Genomic DNA, 22547 nt, shown 5'->3' with positions numbered 1-22547 from the left:
CTCCCGGAGCAAGTCTCGCTGGAGGTTTTGCTCCATGAGCCTTTCCATAAGGCTTGAAACGGTCACCTTTAGCCGCTCTCGGGCGGGAGTCTACCGTGCCAGGCTCTTCTGAGTGAACCGGCCGGTCCGACTTCCGTTGTGCCTATCATCCAGCCCGCTGCGGTTGGTCGCCAACGTTCCCTTTTTGAGCTATGCTAGCGGCGCTGGGCTCAGCTCGGAAGGCTGTCGGTGACTGTGGACCGCAACGTTGTGCAGTCCAGGTGCCGCCGGTCGCCCCCCACTGCTGGAACCCTCCTGGTCCAATGCAGCCCGACGGGAACGACCTTCCTTGGTGTTTTTCCTGTTCCATTCCTATTTAAAAATAAAACAGAACAGGGTCTCAACACCATGTCCTCAGAGTAAGATTTGCTTACCTGAAGGTCCGTTTTCAAATTGTTGCGAGAGATCTCGTACTCCCGTCCGTCGCTGTGCACTGCGTGAGACGCTATGTCGCGCATGCGTGCTGGACGGGGTCTTCACGTTGTCACTCACATGACTCCGAAGTAAAATCATAGAATGGGCATCATAGGTCAGCCTTGTTTTATGTTATTTCTGAAATTACTGATTGATTGATACTTTATTGTCATGTGTACTTGGTACAGTGAAATTCTTTGTTTTACGTATAGTACACAAGAATGCAAAGAGTCGTATGTAAAAGGAGCTAGTTACAAAAGTGTTTGGTATAGTCCCTCTTCATACCCACCTCCCCATCCCCAAGTCCCTCTTTGTTCTCAGTGTTCCCCCCCCACAGCGGGTTCCTCTTTGTTCTCAGCGGCATGCCCTGGGCTGACAGCCGGGACTCATGCGGACAACGCTCCCCGACGTCCTTCCACTCTCATCGACGTCCCTCCACTCTCATCGACGTCCCTCCACTCTCATCGACGTCCCTCCACTCTCATCGACGTCCCTCCACTCTCATCGACGCCCCTCCACTCTCATTGACGGCCCTCCTCGCCTGGCAAGCAGCAGAGCCCGATCCTGGTCGACTCCGTGCTGGTAGCTGGGTGCGCTCCACCATGGCTGCGAAGCGCTCACTGGGAGCTCCGTTCATCTCATAATAGTAAATGATCGAAAAAGTTCATGCTGCAAGATATTATCTATCTGATTAAAATTAATCAATTCTGTTACATCTGCTGACAATTCAGTCTGAATTTTAGATCCTGAAAGTTGGCGTAAGGCAAGATTTAATATTTCTGAATTCTTAAGCCTGGATCCAACAAGCAGTTGAATATGATGATCTATATTCATCCCAGGTACAATATTATAGTTATCACGTTGGGACTTCACTATCAGATATCCATTTTAAATCAAAATACATGTTGGTGTAGTTTGCCTGGTGAATTTGCCTGTGAACATCAATGAGTTGATAATCAGATACTTAATTGTGATATATTGGCTAGGACATTGATATGAGCTCCTCTGATTTTCTTCACAATTATGCCATTGTGTCATTTTCCAGCTGCTTAAAGTTGCTGATGTGTTCTACAGTAGATTCAATGCATCATCTAAACAACTGCTTCTCCAGCAACGTAGATGACCTTCAGAACTTTCAGCATCAATTTTGTGCTCAGGTCCCCAGAGTTGATGTCATATATCAAATGATCACTTAGGCACAGATTTTACATGTTCATGCTGAATCAGCAATCATGGGTTTGTTTTGTGTTTGATGCAAACATGGTCCAGTGTCCTCGGTGCTCAGCTGTTTTGTTAATGTCACCCAATCTATTATGCAACTAGCATGGAAGTAAAAATATTTTATAACATTGAATGCAGTTTTGTTTGCTTGGCTGCCTTTGAGTTGTATATCTATGTACCTTTATGGCCCCTGGCAGATGGGCCTCAATTGGAGTGTGCAACAATATTGCCAAATCTAATACAATAGTGGCTCAAACTCCACTCATCCATACTCACTGTCTAGAGAGACTGGGTGTGATCATAAATGTGATTTTGGCTAGTTGCCTTCTCACTGCTAAGACAATAATTGTATATTGATTTACACTGGTTTTGGTTAACCACCATATTATGAATACTACAATCTGTTGGCACCTTTACTGGGTGGTAATAGGTTGGATTTCAATTATTTCTTGTTTCCAGGCATCGCCATTTGGATTTACTCAGACAAGAGTGAAATCTGCTCTATGCCAATGGAAGTGGGTCCCTGTAAAGCCAGGGACATTCGCTATTACTTCAATATTACAGCTCAGATGTGTGAACAATTTGTTTATGGTGGATGCAAGGGGAATGAAAATAACTTTTTATCAAAGGCTAACTGCACAAAGCAATGTGGCAGAACTATCAGTAAGTTTCAACTAAAGTATTTAGTGTTCATATTTAGTCTTGCATTTGGATACAAAGAAACTGTGACAAATGTGAAGTTCCCTTATTAATTGAAAGATTTTAAACTGTGTAAGCTGACATCTGAAAGAAGCAGGTAGACAAACGTGCTGGAGAAACTCAGCAGGTGTGGCAGCATCCATGGAGCTGAGTTTCTCCAGCACTTTTGTCTATCTTTGATTTTCCAGCATCTGCAGTTCCTTCTTAAACAATCTGAAAGAAGCAAATGGGGCTGAGGCTTAGCTGGCAATTTCACAGGATGTACAGAGGACACTGGAGGCACCATTGCTGATCGTTTTTAATGTGTTCCTAACATCTGGAACTAAAGGGTTTGAAAATATTTTTACTGGTCCCTTAGCTTACTGCCAACTAAAACTAACAAAGAATATACTACATGGAATACTATAGCACAGAAACAGTCCCTTCAGCACACAATGTCTATGCCAAGACCAATTCTCCTCTGACTGCACATATTCCACATCCCTCCATACCCTGTATATCCATGTGCCTACCTACACATTTCCGTTGGGTCCCAGCATCACACAGGAGGGCTGGTCATCCAATGCAATATTCCACCTCTCCACCAATTCTAATATTGGTGGCCAGTTGGGGGTGGGGGGGGGGGGGGGGGGCTTTCTGGAGCGCTAGTTTGGGTGTTGTGGGCTGAAGGGACTGGTTTCCAGAGGGGAATGAAAATGGGGCTGATTGTGCGCCAAATGGATTCTTGGGCTGGCGTCTCAGTCAATCAAGCCTCTTGTGCTGGCAACTCACTCACTCACGGCTGGTGGGCTGGGAGTTGACTAACGGCTAATCCTTGAAATTCTATTTCAAGCAGGGTATAAGGCCACCAAATTCAAGTGCAGTTTCTTACCATTTGAAGTAGCGTGCAAAGCCACTAAAGACAGCGAGTCATGACCTCTCCCTCCTCCATCTTGCAGAGACTGAGCCACACCCACATTTCCGGGTTTTATAACCCCTCTCCCCCACCGGAAAAGGTGTGGCTTTCATGGAGTGATTGACAGGAGAGAGATTCTCAACATTTAAAAAAAAACTAATAACACTTATTTTTCATTGATGGGAAGAATTCTTTGCATCTGCTCAGCGGAGGGGGACCTTGCCTTGGGCCATCCTCACTAATGCCTTGTACAATTTTAACATTACATCCCAGCTTCTATACTCAATGCTCTGATTTATAAAGGCTAGCATACCAAAAGCTTTCTTTACCACCCTATCTATATGAGATTCCACCTTCAAGGAACTATGCACGGTTATTCCCAGATCCCTCTGTTCAACTGTATTCTTCAATTCCCTACCATATATCATGTACGTCCTATTTTGATTTGTCCTGCCAAGGTGTAACACCTCACATTTATCAGCATTAAACTCCATCTGCCATCTTTCAGCCCATTTTTCCAAATGGCCTAAATCACTCTGTAGACTTTGGAAATCCTCTTCATTATCCACAACACCCCCTATCTTGGTATCATCTGCATACTTACTAATCCAATTTACCACCCCTTCATCCAGATCATTGATGTACATGACAAACAACAAAGGACCCAACACAGATCCCTGAGACACCCCACTAGTCACCTGCCTCCAACCCGACAAACAGCCATCCACCATTACCCTCTGGCTTCTCCCATTCAGCCACTGCTGAATCCATCTTGCTATTCCTGCATTTATACCCAACAGTTTAACCTTCTTAACCAACCTTCCATGAGGAACCTTGTCAAAGGCCTTACTAAAGTCCATATAGACAACATCCGCTGCTTTACCCTCGTCAATTTCCCTAGTAAACTCTTCAAAAAATTCAAGAAGACTAGTCAAACATGACCTTCCAGGCACAAATCCATGTTGACTGTTCCTAATCAGACCCTGTTTATCCAGATGCTTATATATATTATCTCTAAGTATCTTTTCCATTAATTTGCCCACCACTGAAGTCAAACTAACAGGTCTATAATTGCTAGGTTTACTCTTAGAACCCTTTTTAAACAATGGAACAACATGCGCAGTACGCCAATCCTCGGGGACTATTCCCGTTTCTAATGGCATTTGAAATATTTCTGTCATAGCCCCGGCTATTTCTACACTAACTTCCCTCAATGTCCTAGGGAATATCCTGTCAGGACCTGGAGACTTCTCCACTTTTATATTTTTCAAAAGTGTCAGTACTTCTTTTACTTTGAAACTCATAGTATCCATAACTACTCTACTCGTTTCCCCTACCTCACATAATTCAATATCCTTCTCCTTGGTGAATACCGAAGAAAAGAAATTGTTCAATATCTCCCCCATCTCTTTTGGTTCTGCAGATAGCTGCCCACTCTGTTTCTCCAATGGACCAATTTTATCCCTCGTTATCCTTTTGCTATTAATATAGCTGTAGAAGCCCTTTGGATTTACTTTCACCTTACTTGCCAAAGCAACCTCATATCTTCTTTTAGCTTTTCTAATTTCTTTCTTAAGATTCTTTTTACATTCCTTATACTCCACAAGCACCTCATTTACTTCATGCTGCCTATAATTATTGTAGATCTCCCTCTTTTTCCGAACAAGGTCCAATTTCCCTTGAAAACCAGGGCTCTTTCCAATTTTTACTGTTTCCTTTCAACCGAACAGGAACATAAAGATTCTGTACTCTTAAAATTTCCCCTTTAAATGTCCACCATTTCTCTTCTACATCTTTCCCATAAAACAAAATGTCCCAGTCCACTCCTTTTAAATCATCTCGCATCTCATCAAAGTTAGCCTTTCTCCAATCAAAAATCTCAACCCTAGGTCCAGTTCTGACCTTCTCCATAATTATATTGAAACTAATGGTATTGTGATCACTGGACCCGAAGTGCTCCCCAACGCATACCTCCGCCACCTGTCCCGTCTCATTTCCTAACAGGAGGTCCAGCACTGCCCCTCCTCTAGTAGGTACCTCTATGTATTGCTGCAAAAAACTATCCTGCACACATTTTACAAACTCCAAACCATCCAGCCCATTTACAGAATGTGTTTCCCAGTCTATGTGTGGAAAGTTGAAATCTCCCACAATCACTACCTTGTGCTTACTACTAATATCTGCTATCTCCTTACATATTTGCTCTTCCAATTCTCGTTCCCCATTTGGCGGTCTATAATACACCCCTATAAGTGTTGCTACACCTTTCCCACTTCTCAGTTCCACCCAAATAGCCTCCCTAGATGAGCCCTCCAATCTATCCTGCCAAAGCACTGCTGTAATATCTTCCCTGACTAGCAATGCAACACCTCCACCTCTTGCCCCTCCAATTCTATCACACCTGAAGCAACGAAATCCTGGAATATTTAGTTTCCAATCACAGCCCTCCTGCAACCATGTTTCACTGATCGCCACAACATCATACTTCCAGGTGTCTATCCATACTCTAAGCTCATCCACCTTTCTTACAATGCTCCTAGCATTAAAATATGCACATTTAAGAAACCCCCCGTCTCTTCTTCTCTGTTTATTTCCTTTTTTTTCTTTCTCCTCTTGTGTCCGAGTGCTTCCCTTTTCTGCTTCCTGCCTCCCATTCTGTCTACTAGCTTTCTCTATTTGAGTCCCTCGCCCCAACCATTCTAGTTTAAAGTCTCCCCAGTGACCTTTGCAAATTTCCCTGCCAGGATATTGGTCCCCCTCGGGTTCAAGTGCAACCCACCCTTTCTGTACAGGTCCCACCTTCCCCAAAAGAAGTCCCAATAATCCAGAAACTTGAATCCCTGCCCTCTGCACCAGTCTTTCAGCCACGCATTTATCCTCCACCTCGCTCCATTCCTACTCTAACTGTCGCGTGGTACAGGCAGTAATCCTGAGATTGTTACCTTTTTTGGTCCTTTTCCTTAACTCTCCTCCCAACTCCCTAAATCCTCCCTTCAGGACCTCTTCACTTTTTTTACCTATGTCATTTGTACCAATATGTACCACGACCTCAGGCTCCTCTCCCTCTGATTTCAGGATATCTTGGATGTGTTGAGACACGTCCGAGACCTTGGCACCAGGGAGGCAGACCACCATCCTGGTCTCCCGACTGCGTCCACAGAAATGCCTATCCGACCCTCTAACAATAGAGTCCCCAATTACAATTGCCCTCTTCTTTTTTTCCCTACCTTTCGGAGCAACAGGGCCGGTCTCTGTGCTGGAGGCCCGTCCGCTGTTGCTACCCCCGGGTAGGCTGTCACCCCCATCCGTACTCAAACAGGAGTACTTATTTGCAAGGTGTACCAACATTGGAGTACTCACTCGTCCCTGCCTCTGCCCCTTGCCCTTCCTTAGCGTGACCCACATGTCTCTCTCCCGTGGTTTTGGAGTGACCACCTCCCTATAACTCCCCTCTATGACCTCGTCACTCTCCCTGACCAGACAGAGGTCATCGAGCTGCTGCTCCAGGAACCTAATACGGTCCCTTAGGAGCCCCATCTCTCTGCACCTGGTGCAGATGTGGACGTCTGGAGGGCCATCCGACACCATGACCTCCCACATCTGACATCCAGAACAGTACACTGCTCTGACTGTCATTCTCTCGCCTTACCCTGGATCCGATACCAGTATAATACAATAGAAACCGCTGGGAGAAATCAGCAGGTATCTGACACAAACAGCTGCTCCCTCTTGCCCTTTAAACTGCACCTTTATTATATAAACAAAAAGCACTGTACCTTTAGCCCACTGTACCTTTACTAAAGAACTGTAACTTTAACCAGAAAGCAGAAATGCTAACCTGAGGTTGCAACCAATCTGCTGCTTCCTCTAGTCTGCTTCCGCCAATCAGCGGCTTCCACCAGAACCCTCCCTATGGAGTGTGGAACGTTACGGGTTTTGGTAAAAGCCCTGACCCTCCTCCACTGTCTCCAACGGTCCCGGGCCTTTGTGAAAACAAGCCCCGCGCCCGATTTAAGTACTCACCGCCCTGACTCTCCTCCACTGTCTCCAACGGTCCCGGGCCTCCTTTAGAACCAATAGTCACTTTTTTTGCAAGCTTTAGAACCAATAGACACATTCTGCAAGCATTTTAGAACCACTAAGGGCACTTACATTTGAGTAGACATGTGTTCAGTGTTATTCACAGCTCAGAGAAACGTGACCCACTGCCTTCCTCCATCTTGAAGAGTGAGTGAGGCACACCACTTCCTGGTTTTATAGTCCCTCCCCCCTGCCGCCAGCGGGGGCAATAGAGAGAATGGGAATTTTGTAAAATCATTAATATCTCCACATGCGGCGGAGGGGCGCTCTGAGCGAGGTGGCCAAAAATAACGGCCGTAGGTGGCGGCGTTCTCTCGGAAATCACAGCACAGATCGCCAAAACCGGTCAAGAACAGAGTGTTAGTAATATAGATATATCACAAACAGCAGAGGTCCCAGCACAAATCCCTGTGGGACTCCACTGGGCTCCAGTCAGGACACTGCCATTCCACCACAGCCCTGTCTACTATCAGTAAGCCTGTTCTGAATCCATATGACTGTCACTGTTAATCATGTGCATCTTAATCTTATGGAACACCCTATCATGGGGGACTTTATCAAATGCTTGATTAAAATCCATGTATATAATATCCATAACCCAAACCTTATTGATCACCTTTGTCATCCCCTCAAAGAACTCGATCATGTTAGTCAGACACCATCTGCCATGTACAAAGCTATGCTGATTGTTCCCTAATTAACTTACATGCCTCCAAATGTGAATACATCTTTTCCACTAGCTTCCCTACCACTTACGCGGGCATCACCATCCTATAATTGCCTGGATTCTCTCTACTTCCCTTCTTCAATAAAGGATCAACATTAGTTACCCTCCAGTCCTCTGGGACCTTGCATGTTGCACGAGAAAATGTACAGATCATCATCCAGGTTCCTGCAATCTCTTCTCTCAAAATTCTGGGATAGATCCCAACATGCCCTGAGGATTTATTCACCTTAATGGTCTCCAAGAGCTCCACCATCTCCTCTGTCTCAATCTCAAACTGCCCCAGACTTTAGAATCATCCATTCATTAGAATAGGGTTACAGAACTTAATTAAAACATTTCCAAGAGCTTTTATTTAAAGATGATTAAGTAGATTATTATCTGAATGGTGGCCGATTAGGAAAGGGGGAGATGCAACGAGACCTGGGTGTCATGGTACACCAGTCATTAAAAGTAGGCATGCAGGTGCAGCAGGCAGTGAAGAAGGCAAATGGTATGTTAGCATTCATAGCAAAAAGGATTTGAGTATAGGAGCAGGGAGGTTCTACTGCAGTTGTACAGGGTCTTGGCGAGACCACACCTGGAGTATTGCGTACAGTTTTGGTCTCCTAATCTGAGGAAAGACATTCTTGCCATAGAGGGAGTACAGAGAAGGTTCACCAGACTGATTCCTAGGATATCAGGTCTTTCATATGAAGAAAGACTGGATAGACTCGGTTTGTACTCGCTAGAATTTAGAAGATTGAGGGGGGATCTTATAGAAACTTACAAAATTCTTAAGGGTTTGGACAGGCTAGATGCAGGAAGATTGTTCCCGATGTTGGGGAAGTCCAGAACAAGGGGTCACAGTTTATGGATAAGGGGGAAATCTTTTAGGACCGAGATGAGGAAAACTTTTTTCACACAGAGAGTGGTGAATCTCTGGAATTCTCTGCCGCAGACGGTAGTTGAGGCCAGTTCATTGGCTATATTTAAGAGGGAGTTAGATGTGGCCCTTGTGGCTAAAGGGATCAGGGGGTATGGAGAGAAGGCAGGTACAGGATACTGAGTTGGATGATCAGCCATGATCATATTGAATGGCGGTGCAGGCTCGAGGGGCCGAATGGCCTACTCCTGCACCTATTTTCTATGTTTCTATGTTTCTATGAGTGCAGTTTGGCAGCAGATATGTAGTTGCATTTAATAGGGGGCAGGAATGGTCCTCTGCCCCTTTCTTGAGAGAGGTGAGATCGTAAGGTACTTTTGGCTGGGGATAAGCTCCGTTGAATCAATCTTAAAAGCGAGTTCTGTATTCCGAAAAACGCAAGGAATCATGGGATTTGTCAGAGGTCATTCGCTATAAAGAAAAAGCGAACAAAGTGCTGGCTGTATAAACTGTGTATAAATTCTTATCTTTATTCATAATTTATGTGTAAAAATATATTTAATCTGAGGAACGGAGGTGCCAGGTAGCAGGAGAGCAGGAGAGATGGGGCGTATGCGTCTGGGAGATGGGGAGAGACTGGACCAGCTATGCTGCTTTGCGCACACAGACCCGTGCCTCATCCGCAGCCAGGATTGAACCCGGGTCCCCAGTGCTGCAAGCGCTGCCGAACCACCACTGGACCATCCCCGTTCCCCCTTCCCCCCCTTCAGGGGCGGCTGGTGACGTCCGGGGCAACCCCCGAGCAGTGGCCCACAGGCCCGCAGCCTGGCTGAGAAGAAGCACCAACTCCAGCTCAACGCTGCCTGCACCGCAGCACCACGTGTGCAACCCTACTGATGACCGGCGCACGGCCCCCGCCGGCAGCGAGTGGGCCAACTGACAGCCACTGGACAAGGCGAGAGGCACAGCCAATGGTCCCCGGCCCGCCCAGGAATGGGCCCCCTGGGAACTCGAGCAGAGCCGAGTCAGAGCTGCAAGCTCGGGGCCACCCCGGACAGGGATGGGACACCTGAGAGAGGTTGGAACGGCCCAGCAGCAACTCAACAGTGCCCGCAGCGCTGGAGCTCCAGGCCCGACCTCGGCCATGGACGAAACGCAGGTCTGCACCGCTACCGAAAATGTTTAAAGCGGGTGAACTGGACCTGGGAATACCGAACTCGCTTATTGCAACGTCACAACTTTATATACTGTTGATAGATAGATAGATAGATAGATAGATAGATAGATAGATAGATAGATAGATAGATAGATAGATAGATAGATAGATAGAAACTCTTTACTCCCTTCTCTGTACTCCCTTTATGGCAAGAATGTCTTTCCTCAGATTAGTTCAAGTGAGTTTATTGTCATGTGTCCCTGTATAGGACAATGAAATCCTTGCTTTGCTTAAGCACACAGAAAATAGTAGGCATTTACTACAAAACAGATAAATGTGTCCATATACCATGATATAAATATATACACACATGAATAAATAAATTGATAAAGTGCAAATAGCAGAAAGTGGTTATTAATAATCAGAGTTTTGTCCGAGCCAGGTTTAATAGCCTGATGGCTGTGGGGAAGTAGCTATTCCTGAACCTGGTTGTTGCAGTCTTCAGGCTCCTGTACCTTCTACCTGAAGGTAGCAGGGAGATGAGTGTGTGGCCAGGATGGTGTGGTTCTTTGATGATACTGCCAGCCTTTTTGAGGCAGCGACTGCGATAAATCCCCTCGTTGGAAGGAAGGTCAGAGCTGATGATGGACTGGGCAGTGTTTACTACTTTTTGTAGTCTTTTCCTCTCCAGGGCGCTCAAATTGCCGAACCAAGCCACGATGCAACCGGTCAGCATGCTCTCTACTGTGCACCTGTAGAAGTTAGAGAGAGTCTTCCTTGACAAACCGACTCTCCATAATCATCTCAGGAAGTAGAGGCGCTGATGAGCTTTTTTGATAATTGCGTTAGTGTTCTCGGACCAGGAAAGATCTTCAGAGATGTGCACGCCCAGGAATTTGAAGTTCTTGACTCTTTCAACCATCGACCCGTTGATATAAATGGGGCTGTGGGTCCCCTTCCTACTTCTTCCAAAGTCCACAATCAGTTCCTTGGGTTTGTGGGTGTTGAGGGCCATGTTATTGCGCTGGCACCATATGGACAGTTGCTCGATCTCCCTTCTATATTCTGACATCCCCATCAGTGATACGCCCCACAATGGTGGTGTCGTCAGTGAACTTGATGATGGAATTCGCACTGTGGTTGGCTACGCAGTCATGGGTATAGAGTGAGTACAGCAGGGGGCTGAGCACGCAGCCTTGGGGTGCTCCCGTGCTGATTGTTATCGAGGCTGACACATTAGGAGACCAAAACTGTACGCAATACTCCATGTGTGGTCTCACCAAGACCCTGTACAACTGCAGTAGAACCTCCCTGCTCCTATACTCAAATCCTTTGCTATGAATGCTAACATACCATTGTGATATATTGGCTAGGACATTGATATGAGCTCCTCTGATTTTCTTCACAATTATGCCATTGTGTCATTTTCCAGCTGCTTAAAGTTGCTGATGTGTTCTACAGTAGATTCAATGCATCATCTAAACAACTGCTTCTCCAGCAACGTAGATGGCCTTCAGAACTTTCAGCATCAATTTTGTGCTCAGGTCCCCAGAGTTGATGTCATATATCAAATGATCACTTAGGCACAGATTTTACCTGTTCATGCTGGATCAGCAATCATGGGTTTGATTCGTGTTTGATGCAAACATGGTCCAGTGTCCTCGGTGCCCAGCTGTTTTGTTAATGTCAATTATGCAACTAGCATGGAAGTAAAACTATTTTATGACATTGAATGCAGTTTTGTTTGCTTGGCTGCCTTTGAGTTGTATATCTATGTACCTTTATGGCCCCTGGCAGATGGGCCTCAATTGGAGTGTGCAACAATATTGCCAAATCTAATACAATAGTGGCTCAAACTCCACTCATCCATACTCACTGTCTAGAGAGACTGGGTGTGATCATAAATGTGATTTTGGCTAGTTGCCTTCTCACTGCTAAGACAATAATTGTATATTGATTTACACTGGTTTTGGTTCACCACCATATTATGGATACTACAATCTGTTGGCACCTTTACTGGATGGTAATAGGTTGGATTTCAATTATTTCTTGTTTCCAGGCATTTACTCAGACAAGAGTGAAATCTGCTCTATGCCAATGGAAGTGGGTCCCTGTAAAGCCATGCATATTCGCTATTACTACAATATTACAGCTCAGATGTGTGAACAATTTGTTTATGGTGGATGCAAGGGGAATGAAAATAACTTTTTATCAAAGGCTAACTGCACAAAGCAATGTGGCAGCACTATCAGTAAGTTTCAACTAAAGTATTTAGTGTTCCTATTTAGTCTTGCATTTGGATACAAAGAAACTGTGACAAATGTGAAGTTCCCTGATTAATTGAAAGATTTTAAACTGTGTAAGCTGACATCTGAAAGAAGCAGGTAGACAAAAGTGCTGGAGAAACTCAGCAGGTGTGGCAGCATCTATGGAGCTGAATTTCTCCAGCACGTTTGTCTATCTTTGATTTTCCAGCATCTGCAGTTCCTTCTTAAACAATCTGAAAGAAGCAAATGGGGCTGGATCAGGCTGAGGCTCATCTGGCAATTTCATAGGATGTACAGAGGACACTGGAGGCACCATTGCTGATCATCTTCAATGATTTCCTAACATCTGAAACTAAAGGGTTTGATAATATTTTTACTGGTCCCTTAGCTTAATGCCAACTAAAACTAAAAAAGAATATACTACATGGAATACTATAGCACAGAAACAGTCCCTTCAGCGCACAATGTCTATGCCAAGACCAATTCTCCTCTGACTGCACATATTCCATATCCCTCCATTCCCTGTTTATCCATGTGCCTACCTACACATTTCTTAAATGTTATTATGGTATCTGCCTCCACTGCCAACCCCACTCACCACCCTCATTATCGGTAATTTGATTTGATAAATTAATAATTAATATCAATTTGATAATTCCATCCTAGGAATGCAGCCTAACCAAAGTCCAATAAAGCTACATCATAACTTCCTTACTTTTCTACTCAATGCCACAACCAATGAAGGCAAGCATACTGGAAGCCTTTTTTTACTATTCTATCTACTTATGTTACCATTTTCAGAGAGTTGTGAACTTGGACCCCAAGATCCATCTATTCTACAATACCGTTAAGGTTCTCGCCATTCATTTTATACTCCCCTTATATTCAACCTCCAAATAGTGCGATATCTCACACTTTCCCAGATTAAACTCCATCTGCCATTTCTCTGCCTATTTCGTAGATCTATATCCCGCCATATACTTTGACAGCCTTCCTCATAGGCTGTGATCCCAGCAAACTTGGTGTCATCTGCAAACGTACTATGCAATCGACCTACATTTACGTCCAAGTCATTTATATATATATATATCGCAAACAGCAGAGGTCCCAGCACAAATCCCTGTGGAACTCCACTGGACACCAGTCAGGACACTGCCATTCCACCACAGCCCTGTCTACTATCTGTAAGCCTGTTCTGAATCCATTTGATCAAGTCATTGTTAATCATGTGCATTTTAATCTTATGGAACACCCTATCATGGGGGACTTTATCAAATGCTTTATTAAAATCCATGTATATAATATCCATTACCCAAACCTCATTGATCACCTTTGTCATCCCCTCAAAGAACTCGATCATGTTAGTCAGACGCCATCTGCCATGTACAAAGCTATGCTGATTGTTCCTAATTAACTTATATGCCTCCAAATGTGAATACATCTTTTCCACTAGCTTCCCTACCACTTAAGCGGGCATCACCATCCTATAATTGCCTGGATTCTCTCTACTTCCCTTCTTCAATAAAGGATCAACATTAGTTACCCTCCAGTCCTGTGGGACCTTGCATGTGGCACGAGAGGATGTACAGGTCATCATCCAGGTTCCTGCAATCTCTTCTCTTCTCTCAAAAATCTGGGATAGATCCCAACAGGCCCTGAGGATTTGTTCACCTTAATGGTCTCCAAGAGCTCCAACATCTCCTCTGTCTCAATCTCAAACTGCCCCAGACTTTAGAATCATCCATTCATTAGAATAGGGTTACTGAACTTAATTAAAACATTTCCAAGAGCTTTTCATTAAAGATGAGTGCAGTTTGGCAGCAGATATGTAGTTGCATTTAATAGGGGGCAGGAATGGTCCTCTGCCACTTTCTTGAGAGGGGTGAGATCGTAAGGTACTTTTGGCTGGGGATAAGCTCCGTTGAATCAATCTTAAAAGCGAGTTCGGTATTCCGAAAAACGCAAAGAATCATGGGATTTGTCAAAGGTCATTCGCCATAAAGAAAAAGCGAACAAAGTGCTGGCTGTATAAACTGTGTATAAATTCTTATCTTTATTCATAATTTATGTGTAAAAATATATTTAATCTGAGGAACGGGGGTGCCATGTAGCAGGAGAGCAGGAGAGATGGGGCGTATGCGTCTGGGAGATGGGGAGAGACTGGACCAGGTATGCTGCTTTGCGCATACAGTCCCGTGCCTCATCCGCAGCCAGGATCGAACCCGGGTCCCCAGTGCCGCAAGCGCTGCCGAACCACCACTGGACCGTCCCCATTCAACCCCCATTTCGGAGGCGGCCGGAGACGTCCAGGGCGACCCAGGAGCAGTGGCCCACAGGCCCGCAGCCTGGCTGAGAAGAATCACCAACTCCAGCTCAACTCCGCCTGCAGCGCAGCACCTCGTGTGCAACCCCACTGATGACCGGCGCTCGGCCCCCGCCGGCAGCGAGAGGGCCAACTGACAACCACTGGACAAGGCGAGAGGCACAGCCAATGGTCCCCGGCCCGCCCAGGAATGGGCCCCCCGGGAACTTGAGCAGAGCCGAGCCAGAGCTGCAAGCTCGTGGCCGCCCCGGACAGGGATGGGACACCTGAGAGAGGTGGAACGGCCCAGCAGCAACTCAACAGCGCCCGCAGCGCTGGAGATCCAGGCCCGACCTCGGCCATAGACGAAACGCAGGTCTGCACCCATGCAGCAGCACAGCTACCGAAAATGTTTAAAGCGAGTGACCTGGGCATGAGCAGTCGGAATACCGAACTCGCTTATTGAAACATCACAACTTTATATACTGTTGATGGATAGATAGATAGTAACTCTTTAACATGAAATGCAACATGTATGTCGAGGGTATTCCTTTCCTTCATACTACTTTTTCTTTCAGATTTGTGGAACAAAGTTTAATTTCAGTGAAATGCTTTTGGACTTTAACATGGCCACAGGCAATACTCCAACTGGATTTCTCATTGATTTCTTCAGAATAGAAACCTCTTGCTCTTTTATTATATAGTAGTTTACTGAGTGTTCATTATGTTATTCCAAGACCAAGTTATTTGTTTAATAATCATATTAAATTATTTGACTACAGAAATGAAAATTGTGACTTTTGATTCATACAATACAAATTGTAATTGTTCACAATCAGCATTTCTGACTGGTAAACATACAGTATTTTAATCCACTCTTTCTGCTCTAGTTCCTTTTCATATTGCACAATCAAAAGGTTTATATAAGTGTCGCTAGTTATTCTGTCACTGTGGGTTAACTAACCTTTACTTCTGCTTAGCAATGCCTCTTTAGCCAGTCGTTCCATACATAGAAAGATAGAAAAATTGAAAATGGGTGCAGGAGAAGGCCATTCGGCCCTTCGAGCCTGCACCGCCATTCAATACGATCATGGCTGATCATCAAACTCAGTATCCTGTACCTGCCTTCTCTCCATACCCCCTGATCCCTTTAGCCACAGGGGCCACATCTAACTCCCTCTTAAATATAGCCAATGAACTGGCCTCAACTATCTTCTGTGGCAGAGAGTTCCAGAGATTCACCACTCTCTGTGTGATAAATGTTTTTCTCAACTCGGTCATAAAAGATTTCCCCCTTATCCTTAAACTGTGACCCCTTGTTCTGGACTTCCCCAACATCGGGAACAATCTTCCTGCATCTAGCCTGTCCAACCCCTTAAGAATTTTGTAAGTTTCTATAAGATCCCCCCTCAATCTTCTAAATTCTAGCGAGTACAAGCCGAGTCTATCCAGTCTTTCTTCATATGAAAGTCCTGACATCCCAGGAATCAGTCTGGTGAACCTTCTCTGTACTCCCTCTATGGCAAGAATGTCTTTCCTCAGATTAGGAGACCAAAACTGTACGCAATACTCCAGGTGTGGTCTCACAAAGACCCTGTACAACTGCAGTAGAACCTCCCTGCTCCTATACTCAAATTCTTTTGCTATGAATGCTAACATACCATTCGCTTTCTTCACTGCCTGCTGCACCTGCATGCCTACTTTTAATCACTGGTGTACCATGACACCCAGGTCTCGTTGCATCTCCCCTTTTCCTAATCGGCCACCATTCAGATAATAGTCTACTTTCCTGTTTTTGCCACCAAAGTGGATCACCTCACATTTATCCACATTATACTGCATCTGCCATGCATTTGCCCACTCACCCAGCTTATCCAAGTCACCTTGCAGCCTGCTAGCATCCTTCTCACAGCTAACACTGCCCCCCAACTTTGTGTCATCTGCAAACTTGGAGATGTTGCATTCAATTCCCTCGTCCAAATCATTAATATATATTGTAAATAGCTGGGGTCCCAGCACTGAGCCTTGAGTTCCCCACTAGTCTCTGCCTGCCATTGTTAAAAGGACCCGTTTACTCCTACACTTTGCTTCCTGTCTGCCTGCCAGTTCTCTATCCACACCAATACTGAACCCCCAATACCATGTGCTTTAAGTTTGTATACTAATCTCTTATGTGGGACCTTGTCAAAAGCCTTCTGAAAGGCCAGATATAACATCCACTGGTTCTACCTTATCCACTCTACTAGCGCACACACACACACACGCACGCACACACACACACACACACACACACACACACGCACACACACACACACTTTTTGACCACCATTGTGGCCACATTTTACAAGCAGCAAAGAATTAAAATGTTGCATTTCTGAATTTAACTGGGTAAAATAAACAACATAAATGAGTACTATAACGGCTGACTGATTGGCCATTCAAAAAGACGAGCTATTACAATTTCCCGACAGCAAAGGAACTACAAATTGTAAGGGAATCCCTGTGAACAGGGAAATGGCAGATCTCATGGAGGATCACCGTTATAGACAATAGCGTTAGGAAACACTGGGGAGGCCTCCATTGAGTACAGCAACATGGTTGACATGGCAGATGGCATGCACAATTGTAGGGCGGGAAAGTATGACCATATAAGATTCATATAAGAAGTCCAGATATGACCTGATAATGCTATCACAAAGGTTAAAAGAGACTTTCGCTTAAAACTGGATAATGAGATGGACATTCAACAGCAGTGGCAGGGCTTGCACTTCCCACAAGGTGAAACCAAGGGGCAGCTCAAGTGACAGTAAAGCATCATTCCCAGAAGAGCTCAATGCATTCTATGCACACTTCAATAGGGAGAACACCAGTGTGCTTTCCCGTGCTCCCATAGCCCCCCAATAGTGTAGCAATCGTAGTCATCGAGGCCAATGTCTGAAGATCCTATAGGAGGGTGAACTCTTGAAAAGTGTCTGGACCAGATGGTACACCTGGGTGTGTTCTCAAAACCTGTGTGAATCAATGGGGCTAGAGTTTTATGCAGACATCTTCAACATTTCATTACTTAAACCTGAGGCTCTCACCTGCTTTAAAAGGGCATCAATAATACCCCAGGTAAGGTGACATGCCTCAACGACCTAATATCCGTGGTGATGGCATGCTTTGAGAGGTTGGTTATGGTGTATATCAACTCCTACCTTAGCAAGAACTTGGACACATTACACATTGATGCACTCATAAAGAAAGTCCATTAACATTTCTACTTCCATAGAAGATTGAGATGATTTGGTTTGTCGACGAATACTCTCTTGAACTTCTTCGAGTGTATGGTAGAGAGCATTTTGACAGGGTTGCATCATGGCCTGGTTTAGCAACTTGAATGCCCAGGAACAAAAGAGATTTCAAAAAGTGGTGAGCACTGCCCAGTCTATCATGGGTATTGAACCTCCCACAATGGAAGGGATCTGTATAGGAGTGGGAACTATAATTTTGTGCTTATTGATCTCACACAAAAACATACCACAACCATCACTTGAGTTTCCCTCATTGAGCAAAGATTTAATTTTGCATTTATCTAATCTCTGTGGCTTGGTTTACATGGCACTGTAAAATTACCTGCACAGTCACCAATTCTGAAGAACTGTAGAATGTATTACACAAAAAATAATTAATTATTATTTTAAAGGTAGACAAAGAAAATTAATTTAGGAGATCAAGGTTTTGTTAATTGAAAAGCTGAATGATTTCACACTATTCTCTGTTATATTGAGGCACGTCTTGGATGCATAAGCCTCTTGGTTAAATACATTTAAAGAAGATGGTAGGCACCACGTATTGAGATTAATACAATCAGCATGACTTACATTTTTGTGTACATACAAGCACCTGGTTAGCTTTTATGATGATGGTAGTAATAAGCATTTTCACTTTATCATGAATTAATCCATTGTACATGAATCAAGTGCAAAATCGTCATTTTAGGCTGATATGGATCCAGACCTTGCCTCACCTGTGGAATTACGGACGATCACTCCTGCCTTTAATCCAATCCAAACACAAATCTTTGTTAGTTTATTCAGTTTAAGAGTTAAGCATTTTTCCTTTAAATCTCTGCACCCTAAACAAATAGTGTAGACCAGTGGTTCCCAACGTGGGGCGTACGCCCCACAGGGGGGAAATTTGATTTTTAAGGGGGGCATCAGGTAAACATATGTAGTTTATGTTTCAGATGTTATTTTGAGTAAATTCCATTTTCTGAGAATTATTTCTTTGTCTGCTCGTGCTAAAATATGGGGGGGGGGCATCAGGATTTTAGAGATGATTAGGTGGGGCATGGCCAAAAAAAGGTTGGGAACCACTGGTGTAGACTCATTTAAATTAGAACACAGCAGAGCTACAACGGCAACTGAACATGGAATGGATTGCAGAGTTCAGCCTTGCTTTATGTCCTGAAATTATTTGACTAATCCAAAAGATTGAAAATGTTACTGTTGCAAGTTTTATAATTATTAATTTGATTAGAATCAATCAACCGATCATATCTACTAACAATTCAGACTAACTTTTACAGTATATCCTGAAAGTTGGCATTAGGCAAGATTTAATATTTCTAAGTTCTTAAACCTGGCTCCAGTCCCTTATCTTCTCCCATAACCACGTCATTATGCTAAACTGTATTCATCCCAGTGTGTTTATCAATTTAGTGCTTCATTATCTGACAGTGTTTCAGGTGCTCAACTGGTTTGGTTAATGTCATTTACTCTGTATTTTGAGATTTGCATGGAAGTTAATATCTTTAATACATTGACTGCAGCTGTGTTTGGTTGGCTGCTCTCGTAGTATTTCTAAGCAGCTTTTTGACTCAAGCAGATGGTCTCTCCATAGGTGGTTGCTCACTACTACTAAATCCAATGTAATAGTGGTCCAAAATCCACTCACCCACACTCACTGTCTGGAGAGATTGGGTGTGATCATAAATGTGATTTGGGCTGATTGCCCTCTTACAGTGCGAAAGTGGTAATTGTGAATCGATTTACACAGTCATAGGTTTACCACCTCATTTTGAATTCTCCTGTCTGTTGGTACTTGTACTGGACAGTAATAATCCAATTGTTTCTTGATTCCAGGCACCAGTATTTGGATTTACTTAGTCAATATGTCTTAATATAAATTACATGCAACAATTTGTGTTTTTTTAGACAAGAGAAATGTCTGCTCTCAGCCAGCTGCTGAGGGACTCTGTTATCACAATATCCTTCGCTATTACTTCAATGTTAAATCACAGGAGTGTGAGAAGTTTGTTTTTGGTGGCTGCGTGGGGAATGAAAATAATTTTTTATCAAAGACAGACTGCATATCGTACTGTGGAAGAACTATGGGTAAGGGTCAACTCGAGGGTCAACCGCTCGGTCCGCCAAGGCCTATGCGATCTCCCGGTTACTAAACACTTTGACTGCCCCTCCCATTTCCACACTGACCTTTCTGCCCTGGGCCTCCTTCACTGCCAGAGTGAGGCCCAATGCAAATTGGAGGAACAGCACCTCATATTTTGATTGGGCAGCTTACAACCAAGCAGTATGTATATTGCTTTCTCTAACTTCAAGTAACCCTTGCTTTCCCCCTCTCTCCGTTCCTCCCCACCCTAGTTCTCTAACTAGTTTCACTATCCTGATGGTTAATTTTTCTGTTTATATGCCTCGTAGTCAACTTCCCTTCATCCAACAATGAACCATTGTACATTTCCTTGATCAATGTCTGCTTTGATCCATCCTTTTCACACCTTACATGCTTTTTGTACCCTTCCATATCTCTAGTATCCCTCTCCTCTGACTCTCACTCTGAAGAAGGGTCTCAACCGATAACACCACCCATTCCTTCTCACCAGGGATGCTGTCTGTACCGCTGAGTTACTCCAGCATTTTGTGTTTATCTTCAAGGATTTATTTGTCTGATTTAGTCATGCAATTTTTCCAAGAAAGCATTTGGATTTGGAAAAATAGAAAAGATGACCAATGTAAAACTCCCTGATCAATTGAAATATTTAAAAACAGTAACTGAAAAGCTGATATTTGAATGAAACAACTGATGTAGTTGGATTAGGTTGAGGCCCAGCCAGCAATTCCATAGGGGAGCACAGAAAGCACTGGCAACACCATTGCACACCCTTCAGTGAGTCCTTAATGTCCTGATCTGAGAAATTTGCCAAGAAACCATTTAGATAGAAAGATAATGTGCAAATGGAAAATTCACTGATTAATTGAAAGGTTTTAAACAGTTAATGGATAGATGTCATCACAGGCTCGTTGCCAGATAAACCATCCTGCAGAGATGATCTGAAAAGGTTTTAAAACAAAGACTACCCACACACGCACACATGAACGCGAACACACGCGGGCAACCCAACTTTATCACTCAGAATATGATTGGTATATGGAATGAGCTGCCAGAGGAGTTAGTTGAGGCAGGTACTCTAACAGCATTTAAAAGACACTTGGACTGATACATGGATAGAGAAGGTTTGCAGGGATTTGTACTAAATTTAGGCAAATTGGACTAGCTTAGATGGGGCATCTTTGTCGAGATAGACAATTTCAGCTGAAGGGCCTGTTTCCATGCTGCAGGACAATATGACTCCATGGCACACCCACACATACATGCTTCAGTGCGATGAAGAAGTAAAAGCATGTTTCATAGTACACTGATTAAGAACAGCTGCCACCTTCTGTGTTTTTGAAAAATGTAAGAACATTAGAGCAGGAGTAGGCCACCAGGCCCCTCGATCCTGCCCCACCACTCAATATGTTCACGGCTAATTTACACGGGCCTCAACTCTTCTGTGCCAGTTCCTGGAAACCCTCAATTCCTTACAGAAATACTTTTACTAGTCAGTAAAAACTTGGATTTCAATTGAGTTATTGTTCGTGAGTGCCATGATTACTGCTAGCTCCCTTATCATGCAGTTTTAAAGATGTTACAAACCACCATCTGTATTTTTCCAGGGAAGAAAACTGAATGTACACTACCACATGTTCAAGGACTCTGTAGAGGCAGATTCCCTCGCTATTACTACAACACAAAACTTAGGAAGTGTATCAGTTTTAACTATGGTGGTTGCAAAGGCAATAAAAATAACTTCAAATCAGAGAAAGAATGTACATTGCATTGCCAATAATCTAAAAGTAAGTAGTAACCATTGCTCTTTCTCATGTGGTATTGCCAACAGGGTGTATTTGTACAGGGGAAAGGAAACTAAAGAGGAAGGGAGGGAGTTCCTGCTTGTTCGTACAGTTTTATAGCGAGTGTGAGCAGCCAACATCCAGACAATTACATTTATTCCAATTACATTTATTGAGCAAAAAACAAAGTTAGAAACGAAGAACGCAGGCAGCAGCTGTGGAAGAAAATGCAATGAGGGGTAGGGGTGAGCCAAAGCCCAGTGGTACATGAGGAGAGGGGAAGAATTTATTGGCAAATGGGTGAAAATAGGAACAAAGGCAAGAGGTGAAATGGAGCAAAGGGCTGTCAGATAAGGAAGAGGGTGGAGTGAAATGTAAAGCTGGAGGGAGGAAGGCGACAGGAGGGAGAGGGAAGAAAGTGTATTAAAGGGAAAAGGGAGTCAGGGATGGGAGGGGTGGGAGATGAGTGGGAGGAGGAGAAAGGGTGATGGAGTGGGAAGAGAAAGGTGTGCAGACCGTCTGGGGATGGCGGGGGAATGACAAGTGAATTCGGAGCAGGTGGGGAGGGGGGGATAATTCAAATCAGAGAAATCAATGGTCATCCTGTAGGCTACCCAAGCAAAATCTGAGGTACTGTTCTTCCAGTTTGTGTGTGGCCTCACTCTGGCAGTGGTGAAGGCTGTGGATAGAAAGAAACGTACAGAAATGGA

At 44.1% G+C, this 22547-nt stretch overlaps 1 protein-coding gene across 2 annotated transcripts in view; it reads left to right on the top strand.

Annotated features, from left to right (window-relative positions):
* tfpi2 (tissue factor pathway inhibitor 2) overlaps positions 1 to 22547 on the top strand; it is a 75951-nt gene that overhangs the window by 18045 nt on the left and 35359 nt on the right. Inside the window, exon 3 of one of the 2 annotated variants that reach the window (XM_033042686.1) lies at positions 2134 to 2337. The exons of the other annotated variant lie outside the window; for it this stretch is intronic. Coding sequence (XP_032898577.1) covers positions 2134 to 2337 — 204 coding nt within the window. The remainder of the gene's footprint in view (positions 1 to 2133; positions 2338 to 22547) is intronic. 2 annotated transcript variants of the gene reach the window in all.

The sequence above is a fragment of the Amblyraja radiata genome, chromosome 2 (genome assembly GCF_010909765.2).
Source record: "Amblyraja radiata isolate CabotCenter1 chromosome 2, sAmbRad1.1.pri, whole genome shotgun sequence".
NCBI classification, from domain to species: Eukaryota; Metazoa; Chordata; class Chondrichthyes; order Rajiformes; family Rajidae; genus Amblyraja; species Amblyraja radiata.
The sequence above is the reverse complement of the archived record's forward strand: the minus strand, read 5'-3'. Positions and strand labels throughout refer to the sequence as shown.